General features: G+C 47.4%; 1 protein-coding gene across 3 annotated transcripts in view; it reads right to left on the minus strand.

Moving 5' to 3' along the window:
- Positions 1-14,351, minus strand: part of FOCAD (focadhesin) — an 872,056-nt gene that overhangs the window by 55,838 nt on the left and 801,867 nt on the right. For all 3 annotated transcript variants that reach the window (XM_063914161.1, XM_063914160.1, XM_063914162.1), the window contains 4 exons: positions 8,828-8,950; positions 8,667-8,744; positions 8,020-8,091; positions 6,826-6,928 (listed from right to left, as the gene is read on the minus strand). In XM_063914161.1, the coding sequence (XP_063770231.1) occupies positions 6,826-6,928; positions 8,020-8,091; positions 8,667-8,744; positions 8,828-8,950 (376 nt within the window). The remainder of the gene's footprint in view (positions 1-6,825; positions 6,929-8,019; positions 8,092-8,666; positions 8,745-8,827; positions 8,951-14,351) is intronic.

Genomic DNA, 14,351 nt, shown 5'->3' on the forward strand with positions numbered 1-14,351 from the left:
TTTTCCGCCCATCGGAGAATCCCTGTGGCTTCTGCCATCGCCATCCTGCTTCCTGTGCCGCCCCGTTGGTTTACATGGGCGACTGCCGTGATGTTGTCTGATTGGATCAGTACCGGCTGGCTTTGAAGCAGAGGCCTTGCCTGACTCAGGGCATTGTAAATGGCCCTCAGTTCCAGAATTTTTATGTGTAGGGAAGTCACCTGACTTGACCAAAGTCCCTGGAAGTTTCTTCCCTGAAAAGTTCCTGCATGGAACCTACCGAATGGGATTGCTTCGTAGGAAGCTACCATTTTTCCCAGGACTCGCGTGCAATGATGCACCGATACCTGTTTTGGCCTCAGGAGGTCTCTGACTAGAGATGACAGCTCCTTGGCTTTCTCCTCCGGGAGAAACATTTATTTCTGTTCTGTGTCCAGAACCATCCCCAGGAACAGTAGACGTGTCGTAGGAACCAGCTGTGACTTTGGACTGTTTAGAATCCAACCGTGCTGTTGTAGCACTTTCCAAAATAGTGCTACCCCGACTAGCAACTGCTCCTTGGACCTTGCCCTTATAAGGAGATTGTCCAAGTACGGGATAATTAAAACTCCCTTTTTTCGAAGGAGTATCATCACTTCGGCCATTACCTTGGTAAACACCCTCGGTGCCATGTACAGTCCAAACGGCAGTGTCTGGACTTGGTAATGGCAATCCTGCACCACAAATCTGAGGTACTCCTGGCGAGGATGGTAAATGGGGACATGCAGGTAATCATCCTTGATGTCCCGGGATCCCATGTAATCCCCCTCGTCCAGGCTTGCAATAACCGCCCTGAGCGATTCCATCTTGAACTTGAATTTTTTTATGTATGTGTTCAAGGATTTTAAATATAAAATGGGTCACACCGAACCATGCGGTTTCGGTACCCCAAACCGTGTGGAATAGTAACCCCGTCCTTGTTGAAGTAGGGGCACCTTGAGTATTACCTGCTGGGAATACAGCTTATTAATTGCCTCTAGCGCAGCCTCCCTGTCTGAGGGAGTTGTCGGCAAGGCATATTTGAGGAAACGGCGGGGGGAAGACATCTCAAATTCCAGCTTGTACCCCTGAAATACTACTTGAATGAAACAGGGATCCACCTGTGAGCGAGCCCACTGATCGCTGAAATTTTTGAGACGGCCCCCCACCGTACCTGGCTACACCTGTGAAGCCCCCGCGTCATGCTGTGGACTCAGAGGAAGCGAGAGAAGAATTTTGATTCTGGGAACAGGCTGACTGGTGCAGCTTTTTCCCTCTTCCCATGTCTCTATACAGAAAGGAAGCGCCTTTGACCCGCTTGCTTTTCTGAAGCCGAAAGGACTGTACCTGATAATACAGTGCTTTCTTAGTCTGTGAGGAAACCTGAGGTAAAAATATTTCTTCCCAGCTGTTGCTGTGGATACGAGGTCCCAGAGACCATCCCCAAATAATTCCTCACCCTTATAAGGCATAATCTCTATGCACCTTTTAAAGTCAGCATCACCTGTCCAGTGACAGGTCTCTAATACCCTCCTGACAGAATGGACATTACATTCATTTTGGATGCCAGCCGGCAAAATATCCCTCTGTGCATCCCTCATATATAAGACGACGTCTTTAATATGTTCTTATGTTTGACAGGGTCACCGACCACGCTGCAGCAGCACGATCTGCAGGTCTCAGTCTAGTACCTGAGTGTGTAAATACAGACTTCAGGATAGCCTCCTGCTTTTTATCAACAGGTACCTTCAAAGTGGCCGTTCCTAAAACGGCAGTGCCACCTTTTTTGACAACCGTGTGAGCGCCTTATCCACCCTAGGGGATATCTCCCAGCGTAACTTATCCTCTGGCGGGAAAGGGTACGCCATCAGTAACTTCTTAGAAATTACCAGTTTCTTATCGGGGGGAACCCACGCGTTTCACACACTTCATTCATTCATCTGATGGGGGAACAAAACACTGCCTGCTTTTTCTCCCCAAACATAAAACCCCTTTTATGTGGTACTTGGGTTAATGTCAGAAATGTGTAACACATTTTTCATTGCCGAGATCATGCAACGGACGTTCCTAGTGGATTGTGTATATGTCTCAACCTTGTCGACACTGGAGTCAGACTCCGTGTCGACATCTGTGTCTGCCATCTGAGTGAGCGGGCGTTTTTGAGCCCCTGATGGCCTTTGAGACGCCTGGGCAGGCGCGGACTGAGAAGCCGGCTGTCCCACAGCTGTTACGTCATCCACCCTTTTATGTAAGGAGTTGACACTGTCGGTTAATACCTTTCACCTAACCATCCACTCCGGTGTCGGCCCCACAGGGGGCGACATCACATTTATCGGCATCTGCTCCGTCACCATATAAGCCTCCTCATTAAACATGTCGACACAGCCGTACCGACACAGCGCACACACACAGGGAATGCTCTGACTGAGGACAGGACCCCACAAAGCCCTTTGGGGAGACAGAGAGAGAGTATGCCAGCACACACCAGAGCGCTATATAATGTGGGGATTAACACTATAACTGAGTGAAATTTCCCCAATAGCTGCTTGTATATATAATATTGCGCCTAAATTTAGTGCCCCCCCTCTCTTTTTTAACCCTTTGAGCCTGAAAACTACAGGGGAGAGCCTGGGGAGCTTTCTTCCAGTTGCACTGTGAAGAGAAAATGGCGCCAGTGTGTCTGAGGGAGATAGCTCCGCCCCTTTTTCGCGGACTTTTCTCCCGCTTTTTTCTGGATTCTGGCAGGGGTATTTACCACATATATAGCCTCTGGGGCTATATATTGTGGTATTTTTGCCAGCCAAGGTGTTTTTATTGCTGCTCAGGGCGCCCCCCCCCAAGCGCCCTGCACCCTCAGTGACCGGAGTGTGAAGTGTGTATGAGGAGCAATGGCGCACAGCTGCAGTGCTGTGCGCTACCTTGGTGAAGACTGATGTCTTCTGCCGCCGATTTTCCGGACCTCTTCTTGCTTCTGGCTCTGTAAGGGGGACGGCGGCGCGGCTCCGGGACCGAACACCAAGGACTGGGCCTGCGGTCGATCCCTCTGGAGCTAATGGTGTCCAGTAGCCTAAGAAGCCCAATCCGGCTGCAAGCAGGCGAGTTCGCTTCTTCTCCCCTTAGTCCCTCGCTGCAGTGAGCCTGTTGCCAGCAGGTCTCACTGAAAATAAAAAACCTAATTCTATACTTTCTTTCTAGAAGCTCAGGAGAGCCCCTAGTGTGCATCCAACCTCGGCCGGGCACAAAATCTAACTGAGGCTTGGAGGAGGGTCATAGTGGGAGGAGCCAGTGCACACCAGGTGACCTAAAGCTTTCTTTAGTTGTGCCCAGTCTCCTGCGGAGCCGCTATTCCCCATGGTCCTTACGGAGTTCCCAGCATCCACTAGGACGTCAGAGAAATGTATGTTACATAAAAATAATTCAATGTCACTTCTATCCATAGATTCTAAGTCCTCTAGTAATGTGCCTGACCACTTTACTATGGCTTTAGAAATCCATGCACAGGCAATAGTGGGTCTTAACGCCACTCCTGAAGCAGTATATATGGATTTGAGCGTAGTTTCAATCTTGAGGTCTGTCGGTTCCTTCAAAGCGGTAGACCCCGGGACAGGTAAACCCACCTTTTTAGACAGTCTAGATACAGAAGCGTCTACTATAGGCGGATTTTCCCACTTTTTCCTATCATCCTTAGGGAAAAGAAAAGCCACAAGAACCCCCTTTGGAATCTTGAATTTTTTCTCTGGATTTTCCCAGGATTTTTCAAATAATGTATTAAATTCCTTAGATGCAGGGAAGGTCAGGGAGGTCTTCTTCTTGTCTGTAAAGTAAGCCTCCTCTACCTGTTAAGGTGGTTTGTCAGTAATGTGTAACACATCCCTAATAGCCTCAATCATGAGTTGTACCTCTCTTGACAGGGAAGCCTCCCCCCCGCATATCCGCATCACACCCTGCCGTGCCAGAGTCGGTGTCCATGTCGACCTGCATAATCTGAGCAAGCGCACGTTTCTTGGATACACCAGGGGAATATGAGGTAGTGGGGACAGAACCAGACAAAACTTCCACTGACTGTTTTAAAATCTGTGATTCAGTCTCATAATGTGCAATCCTAGTAGAAATCTGGGATATCATTCCGTTAATTGAAGCTACCCACTGGGGCTCGGCTTAGGCAATTTGAGACAAAATATTACATTCCTGTGTACATGGAATGGATTCCTCTGGAGAAGATACATATTCTGCCGCACAAGAAACAGAGTCCCTGGACATGGTTATGTGAGAAATTGCCTACACACACACACACAGGAAAATGTCAGACACAATTTCCCCAAAGTACCTTTAAAGAAACACAGAGCTTGGAGCCAGCACACACAGCGCCTCGGTAGGCAGTAATAAAATAACTACCTGGTGCTGACTGTGTACCCTTAATAGAACTACACAGTATTAAACAGTCTCCGCCCCTTCTACAACCCCCTTGGTATCGCACAGTATAGCTGGAGTCGTGGAAGGTCAGCGCTCCCTGTCAGCGTCTCAGAGTGTGGATCTGCAGGGAGAAAATGGCGCTGTTGAGTTGCTGGGTACGCTCTGAGGAGAAGCTCCGCCCCCAAACATGGCGCGTCTTCTCGCACTTTGGATGTTTATACTGGCCTGAGGTAATGGCGCTAGCAGTAGTACATATGTCCCTGATAGCCTGAGTGACCAGATTTGTAGGGTATAGCGCTGGCTCAGGGCGCCCCTCACAGCGCTGCACCTGTGTACCGCTGAGCCTCCGGAGCGCAGTGTCAGTACCACGCTCCCACCCTGTTGCCGCCATACACACCGGCTCCCCGCTTGTTGGGTCACCGGTGACACACTCACCAGCGCGATCTTCGGGCTGTTAGGGGGTTGCGGCATGCTGCGGGAGTGAGCGGTCGCCACGGGGGCTAACGATCAACACCCTCAGGAGCTCAGTGTTCTGTCAGCGGAGATAGTCGCCATTAACCTCTGAGGGTTGGACACTACTCCCCCCCTAAGTCCCACGAAGCAGGAAGGCTGTTGCCAGCAGCCTCCCTGTGCCTATTACTCTTAAAAACACAAAAAAACCCCAAAGAAGCTCTAGGAGCTCCCCTACCTGTGAACGGCTCCTCCGAGCACATTTTCTAAACTGAGTCTGGTAGGAGGGGCATAGAGGGAGGAGCCAGCCCACACTATTAAACTCTTAAAGTGCCCATGGCTCCTAGTGGACCTGTCTATACCCCATGGTACTATGGACCCCAGCATCCTCTAGGACGTAAGAGAAATATATATATATAACAATGCGTGGTCTGAGACTGGATGTATGTATCAGAATACTCGTACAATATATTCTGGTAGAGGTACACTTGTTCTTAAGTAACGCTGTCTTCAAATGACATGTAGAATACTTAAGTGTCTGTAGAATAACAGCGCTGATAAATCAGGTGGATTTACAGAGGAGATCGTGCCCTGCAGTCCCGGAGACCAGTCGCAGCTACTGTGAGAAGATGGCACCCAGGAATTGAGGAAGAGTGTGAGGCAGCTCCAGGGCGGGAACACCAGCAGTAGATGGCGCCCGGAGCTGGGGGAGGGGCTACAGATCAAGCGCCTTATCCCCTATGCTGGGCCTCACCACCTGGTACTATGGAGCCTTATTAAACATGGATAATGTATTATCCGACCTGTGCTCCCCTGCCCTGGTGGATATAGTGGGGTCCACGCCAGCATCGCGGTCTGTCTCCGGAGACCGCGACCCGATTTAATGGTGGGTCCCGTCTGACGGACCCTCTTACCTCCTCCCCTAAGTAGCAGCCACGCGATCCAGGAGAGCGCCTGCGGTGGTGTGCCTAGGAACCGGTGCACCTCCGCCACAAGTACCCGGGAACAGAGCCAGCAGGAGTCTGCGACGCCGCTGGGGAGGTGATGGAGCTGCAGCACAGCATGTCACACTGACATATGAAGTGCTGCAGCCCTTGAAGTCTTCTAAATAGCTTTTTCAGGGCTGCCTGCGTTGCCCCCTCTGTTAAGTGACCTGCTTATGCAGGCACCAACTCTAAAACTGAACTCACAGTGCCTGCAGGTGGGGTTATATAGAGGAGGCCCCGCAATGCATCCTGGGACAGTCTAAAGCTTTAGCCTGTTGGTGCCTCTGGATCAAGATCCATCTCTACACCCTGATGTATTCCCTGTGGAACACAGTGTACCCCGCTGCAGAAAATAATAATACTTGTCTTATAATACAGCTTTACATAATATTGTTTGCTAACAGTGTACCAAGTAATATTTTTTCTTCTAATGTTTCATAATATAGGCGGGTGCGGGGGGTGCGGCCCGCACCCGGGTGTGACACCTGGAGGGGAGTGACACCAAATTTCAGCTCCTCCGCAGTGTCAGGAGCCAGGTGCTGCAGTGAGAAAGTTTCCTACAGCACCCAGCTCCTGTCATAGAAGAGGAGCCGACAGCGCACGGAGACTGTCCCTGGGGGAAGCCCAGTATCTCCGGATATGCTGGGCACGCCCCCAGAGTGACGATTCCAGGATCCCCGCGAAGTCACGCCCTTTAAGTGTAAGACCACGCCCCATTTTTGCCACAATCGCGGCAGGAGATCAGGGGTGCGCACTGGTGACGCCTCTGCCTGTACCCCATATGAAGTATCTGAAACCACTTTCTTGGGTCTATGTGAAAAACATACCTCAGTGAACTTTTTCGATGTTATGTGAGTTTGTGACATTACCACCTATTAAAGATATTTTCCTACACAGAATTACCCCTCCCTTTTAGCACCTGAGTGACATCACAATCTGATTGAGCAGCTTACCATTTTGTGCAAAGATATTTTCTTACCAGAAGTTCTGCTCTGAGATGAAGACAGACTGGCTAGGTGAAGGTGTCCGAGGATCCAGGCTGCATTCGTTTGTATCCCAACCACCCCAGAAAAGTTGATGATCTGCAGGAAAATTATGCAAAATAATGCATTTGGCTTTGTATTTGTGACAGGTGGACCACTAACACCACAGAATATTAGTTATAGTTCAGACGTCCTGGAGACCTAGAACTACATGTATGCAATCCAATATCTTAATTTACCACGAAACGCCTTCGGGTTACTTAAATACTGTTTCTCATGAAATGTAGTTACACATTTAGTTCTAGTAATCATGAGTTTTCTGCTAGCAAGGGGTAGTTTCAATTAAGCACACATACGTAACAGGTTGTCACTTTCATAGTCAGATCGAGGGGTGTGGCAGCAGGGGACACTGCTATTTCTCTGTCATCTCTGCCTACTGTTTTTTTCAAAGGAGAGCAGCAGCAGCACTGCGGTTGTATCCGACCGATTTGATACAGCCAGTGGACACTAGTATTCGCCAAGGCTCTAACAGTGGGTCCATCTAGCAACTTTGCATGTGCAGCAATGCCTCAGTTAGCACACAGCATCAGACAGTGACACATGCCCTGGGAAGACTGGACACACCGCCAGCGGGGGATGCAATGCTGTGAGAGGTGAATACTGGAGGGGCTGGAAATGGGGAAAGAGCTGTGCTGTAAACATTAAAAGATGGAGGAAGGGGAGAGTGTGCTCAGTACTGTGGACATTGAAGGAGCAGGGGGGAGTGCTGTGAACTATGTAACTTGTACTTCAGCCAAGGCGTACAGACTGTGGAGAGGAGCCAACCGGCTACTGTTGCTTGGGACAGCCACGCGGAGGACGCGGTCAGCGTCTGGGAGACAAGACCCACGGCATGGCAAAAAGGTAGGGGTGATGGCCTTGTTTTAGTATGTATCCCATGATTCCTGTATTCTGAAAATTAGGGGTGGGGCTCATGGTCACCTCTACTGGATACAAGCAAAAACAAGAAAGACTTTCCTGCCCAGATAATCTACTGTACGTAGTATCAGCATGCAAGGTACTGTTGAAACCTCTCGCCTAAATGAATCTGCCCCCAAGACTTAGTACAGGAAGGCTATTGGTGTCACTCACAGGACTAAGCTTTCTGATTGTGAGCAACCTACTGTATTAACACTTGCTCATTGTCCTACCTGAGTAATTGTTTTAATGACTTCATTAAGTTTGCTTTGGAATAGGGATGACTGGATAGCTTCAGATTTCATCTGCAATGAGATAAACAATGAACATCAACTACGAGAAATGTACAGTGTTTATTACAAATAGTGCAATGCAGAGCCGCTATCATAACACTGCAAGCACTGGAGACGGTGCAAACGTCAGGAAGCTGGCTGTTTTCAAAGTACTCAAACTATTTCATCAGATACTTCAAGCTAAATTATAAATCAACCACCAGCCCAAAAAAAGTTAAATGCATAATGAAATGTGACTGAACAGTAGACACTTTGAACTGTGAATAATTTCATTTTCTGAAGAGAATGATTAATACAGTATCTGTGATCTAATACAGAAAATGGTTCACATTTATAAACCCTTCTTTCTTCTGTAGACCTATAACTTATATTTTACAAAGTCAACTTTTTGTGTCTTCTGCCTCTTAATGCTGCATAAGATGTGGCCTTGTAGACTTATTAGGTTGATAGGTTTTATAAAGTCAGAGAAATTCATGATTTTGTTTACATCCATACATAAATTGTGGTGGAATGTTGAACTAAAAGATACACATTTTTTCCCATTGTTGTAGTAATGATGCCTTATTCTCTAATTTTGCTTCACTTACTTGTATGAGTGTTGATTCAGATCCAACTAGTGAAACAAGTCCATTGAGGGCAGCTAGGCGTTGCATGGTAGGACACCCCTGAAAAACAGCCAGACTTCTACATAAACTACTGTATTTCCCCTTAATGTTTTAAAATCACAATAATCCGAATGATCACTTACCTCTGCAAGTAGGATTTTTATCCAGGCAGGAAGCAACCGGTTATTCAGGTCTTCTGCTTTTCCATGACCACACACAGACAGGCCATGGACAATACTTCCTAGGGCAAGAGCTAAACCTGGAGTCTGCAGCAGATTCAAAGATAAAGACATTACGATTGTTAAACATATAAAGCAATACAAAAGTTGCATGTTTGTGACAAAACGTTCACCCCAACAAAAATGTTGGATTTATGTTGAAGAAAAAGTTTTCATGTCAGTAACATTTGGAATCATTTGCCTGGGTTTAAATCCAAAAATCTCACCTTAGATCAGTGGTTAACAAACGGTGCTCTGTTAACGTATATAAACATACATGTAATGTTGTATGTAATATATGTGCTTTCTGCTTTACCCAGGGGATCAGCAACACCGATGTGTTTCACTGATCTGCAGCTGTACAGGACATGGCCCTCAGCTTGTCTATCCACTATAAACCCACCAATGACTCCTGTGAAACTAGCCAATGGGAGTCTGGGGGTGGTCTTATAGAGGAAGGACAAACTGAGTGCTGTGTCCTGTGCAGAGGTGCCTCAGTGATATACAGTGGTGCTGCTGATGCCTGGGTAAGGCAGAAACGCATATATTACATACACCATTACATGTATCTTTTTTGTGTATATGCAATTGCGGTCGAATTGCAGCAAATGTCAAAAAACGGGGCATTTTCGACACAAAAAAAAAATTCGACAATGCAATACAGTACTTTTCGACAAAAAAACGGACGTTTCAGATTCGACTTTTTGAAATTCGACAGTTGTTAAATTCGACATGTCTGCAATGGTAAAAATGCGTCTCTTCGACAAAGGTATATTAAATTGAAGAATGTCGATTCGACAACAGTGCTTTTCGACAGTCATTTCGTCAATTTCAGTCCGCCTCATTTTGCTGGCGGAATCTAATAAAATTTTTTAAAAACATGTTTTTTTTGTGTTTTTTTTTGTTTCTAATAGCATATCTATTTATATTAGAAGGGATTATCTACTTGGTTTGTCTATTAGGAGCCACAAGTACTATTTATATATTTTTTAAAAGAATATATATTTATATTTTTTTTTACTGACTAAAATAATATGGAGAGATCAGAGCATGTTTTTTAGTGGGAAGGGGTGGGAATGGGTTAAAAATAACGAAAAAAAATGCGTGGGGTCCCCCCTCCTAAGCATAACCAGCCTCAGGCTCTTTAAGCCGGTCCTGGTTGTAAAAATATGGGGGAAAAATTGACAGGGGATCCCCCGTATTTTTACAACCAGCACTGGGCTCTGCGTCCGGTCCTGGTGCAAAAAATAAGGGGGACAAAAGATGTAGGGGTCCCCCGTATTTTCAACACCAGCACCGGGCTCCACTAGCTGGAGAGATAATGCCACAGCCGGGGGACACTTTTATACCGGTCCCTGCGGCCGTGGCATTAAATCCCCAACTAGTCACCCCTGGCCGGGGTACCCTGGAGGAGTGGGGACCCCTTAAATCAAGGGGTCCCCCCCTCCAGCCACCCAAGTGCCAGGGGTGAAGCCCGAGGCTGCCCCCCCCCATCCAAGGGCTGCGGATGGGGGGCTGATAGCCTTGTGTCAAATATAGAGTATTGTTTTTTTGTAGCAGAACTACAAGTCCCAGCAAGCCTCCCCCGCAAGCTTGTACTTGGAGAACCACAAGTGCCAGCATGCGGGGGGGGGGGGGGGGGGGAAACGGGCTTGCTGGTACCTGTAGTTCTACTGCAAAAAAATACCCAAATAAAAACAGTACACGCACACCGTGAAAGTAAAACTTTATTGCATACATGCACACCGACATACATACTTACCTATGTTCACACGAGGTTCGGTCCACTTCTCCAAGTAGAATCCACGGTGTACCTGAAAATAAAATTATACTCACCAAAATCCAGTGTAGATCGGTACTCTTCTATTTTGTACTTGGCAAAAAAAGAAAACGCATTTACCCGGACCACGCACTGAAAGGGGTCCCATGTGTATGTTTATACATGGGACCCCTTTCCCCGAATGCCGAGACCCCACGTGACTCCTGTCACAGAGGGTCCCTTCAGCCAATCAAGGAGCGCCACGTCGTGGCACTCTCCTGATTGGCTGTGCGCGTCTAACCTGTCAAACGGCACATCGCACAGCCGCTCCATTATCTTCAATGGTGGGAACTTTGCGGTCAGCGGTGAGGTTACTCGCGGTAAGCCGCTGTACTGTACTGCACTGTAAGACTACTACACTATACGATACTATATCAGTAGTCTCATTTGGGTAACTACATATTAAGGCAAGGTTTGGTTGGGTTAGGTGTTGGTTGCATAGAGTACAATATAAACCATCTTTGGCCACTTCACCAGCAGCTGCACATTTCATGGTAATGCCTGGTGGCAAAGGCGCAGGGCGAAAATGCATCCCTGCCACTAGAGATTAGGTGGCTTGCATTATTAAACCACTAGATATTTAGTGGCCTAAACTGTAGCACCTTCAATTTAGAGGTGCCTGCATTATAATGACACTGGAGATGTTATATTTACATTAGAAAATCAAGATAATAGATCTGTCTTCTATAGCGGCCTCCAATAGTAGTCACTAGTATGCATTGTATTTGGTCTATGATAAGGTTATCTGCACTGTACACAGGTAACATGAACCCTATATTCATTGTACAGCTGCTACCAGATTGTTCCATGTATTGTGTACTGTTTTGTAACATGCTGTCTGCATTGTTAAGAAGTCATTAATGCGCCATCTGAATTGTACAATGATCACTAGTATTATCTCATGGTTGTATAATGGGCACTCAAATGCCCTGTGTCAGCTACACATAAGAAACTATGCTGGTGATGATTGCTTACACCTTTACTTTCAATAGGTTACCCCCCATCATGTCTTTGTTGTTCCCATAATGCAGCTGTTCATCTTATAAAGTGCCCCCCCCCCAAAAAAAAAAAAACCCTTCCCCAAACTGTGGTAAACCGCAATGTTATCACATTATTTAATCTTGGAGACCCAGGCATCCAGTTATAATCATTTATAGATGATATTACCCTGATAAGACTAATTTCTCATAGGTCCTAGAGGATGTTGGGGCCCACTTCATGACCATGGGGTATAGACGGTTCTGCAGGAGCCATGGGCACTCTTAAGACTTTTCAATGGGTGTGAACTGGCTCCTCCCTCTATGCCCCTCCTCCAGACCTCAGTTTTAGAAATGTGCCCAGGCAGACTGGAAGCACTCTGAGGAGCTCTACTGAGTTTCTCTGAAAAGACTTATGTTAGGTTTTTTTATTTTCAGGGAGAACTGCTGGCAACAGTTTCCCTGCTTCGTGGGACTGAGGGGGCAGAAGTAGGAACCAACTTCCTGAAGAGTTTCATGGCTCTGCTTCTGGCTGACAGGACACCATTAGCTCCTGAAGGGAACTGAACGCTAGCCGTGTCTAGATGCTCACTCCCACAGCACGCCGTCACCACCCTCACAGAGCCAGAAGTCAGAAGACAGGTGAGTGTAAGAAGATAGATCTTCGATCAAGTAAAGTGACGGCTGAGGTACCGCGCGGCTGGCGGGAGCGCAGCATTGCTGCCCACACATACACAGGCACTGCAGGGCGCTGGGGGGGGGGGAGGGCGCCCTGGGCAGCAAATAACCTCGTAAACTGGATAAAAGGGGGCATAAGATGCCAAGGCATAGCCCTACCCCCGCCAGTATAAATATTATGTGAAAAATCTCTGAGGAGAAACGTGCCATTGCGGGGGTGGAGCTTCCTCCTCAGGCAGCCAGCACACTGTTCAGCGCCATTTTCTCTCATTCACAGACTGCAGAGAAGACGCTGGTCCTGCTCCACTTCTGAACAAGTATCAGGGTGACAAAAGGGGGGGCCTGGGTGCTAAATCATATTGTTCATAATATAATAGCGCTTAAAGGTTTCTGTGTACGGAGTACGAGACACAGGGATTTTGTCTCTGTGTACAAAGTACGCGGAACGGGGATTTTTTCTTTGGCGCTGGGTGGTGAACTGGCTGCTCCTAAACGGTGTTCCTCTGACAGATTTTACTGTGGGTCTGTCCCCTATAAGTCCCAGTGTGTCTGTGAGAGTGTGTTGTACACGTGTGTGACATGTCTGAGGCAGGGACTTCCTCCCCGGAAGAAGGCATTTTAGGGGCACAGAGTTGTAATGTGGTGGCACTGCCGGCACACCAAGAGCCTGCATGGGTGAGAGAAATACGTGATAGTATGCATCATATCAATAGGAGATTAGATAAGTCGGAATCTCATGCTGAGTGCTGGAGAAAATCTGTGGAAGATGTGATTTTTCAGGGCTCTGTTCTTCCATCCGCAGGCGACCCCTCTGGGTCACATAAAATACTATTTGGGAATATTGTGAATACTGATACCGACATGGACACTGATTCTTGTGTCGACGATAGTGACTCAAGAGAGATAGATCATAAATTGGCAAAAAATATACAATATATGATTGTAGCTATAAGGGAAGTGCTGGAAGTCACGGAAGCCACCCCTGTACCTCAGGAGAAGGCTTATTTCTATAAAGAAAAGAAATCCAAGGTCACCTTCCCATCAGATAGCTTTTCCTTTCCCGGTGGAGGACAGGAAAAAATGGGAGACACCGCCTGTGTTAGACAGTGCACTGTCCAGGTTGACAAAGAAGGTAATTCTCCCTGCACCTGGCACGGCTTCACTAAAAGAGCCGGCAGACCGAAAGATGGAAACTACATTGAAATCCATTTATGTTGCCAATGGTATGCTGCTCAGGCCCACTATTGCTTCCGCGTGGGTGAGTCGTGATATTGAAAAATGGTCAGAAAGCGTGTCATCAGAAATTGACACGATTGATAAAGATGAGATACTCCTTAAGTTAGGGAATATCAAAGACGCTGCCGCATACATGCTAGAAGCGTTGAAAGATATTGGACTCGAGTTCACAAGCCGCTACCATGGCAGTATCGGCTCGGCGGGAGTTGTGGATTTGCCAATGGAACGCGGATGCAGATTCCAAAAGAAATATGGAGGCTCTCCCATAGTCTCGGCGGCTACCGCAGGTAAGTCGACATTTTTGCCCTCGGCACCGGCAAAAAAAAAAAAAAGACACATCACCCGCACATGCAATCCTTTCGGCCCAATAAATACAAAAAAAGCAAGAGGTTCCCCCTTCTTTATAGGAAGGGGAAGGGAAAGAAGTCTACAGCAACTTCAGGTTCCCAGAGGCAGAAGTCTACCTACTTCTGCCAAATCTTCAGCATGACGCTGGGGCTCCTTTGCGGGAGGCCGCTCGGGTGGGGGCACGTCTCATCCTGTTCAGCCAAGGTTGGATTCGGTCTGGCCTGGATCCCTGGGTGTTGCAAATAGTGTCCCAGGGATACAAGCTGGAGTTTCAAGACGTTTCCCCATGCCGATTTTTCAAATCGACCTTGCCAGCTTCTCTTCCAGAAAGGGAAGCAGTAACAGCAGCAATCCGAAAATTATGTCAGGATCAGGTCATAGTCCTGGTACC

The sequence above is a fragment of the Pseudophryne corroboree genome, chromosome 1 (assembly GCF_028390025.1).
Source record: "Pseudophryne corroboree isolate aPseCor3 chromosome 1, aPseCor3.hap2, whole genome shotgun sequence".
Lineage (NCBI taxonomy): Eukaryota > Metazoa > Chordata > Amphibia > Anura > Myobatrachidae > Pseudophryne > Pseudophryne corroboree.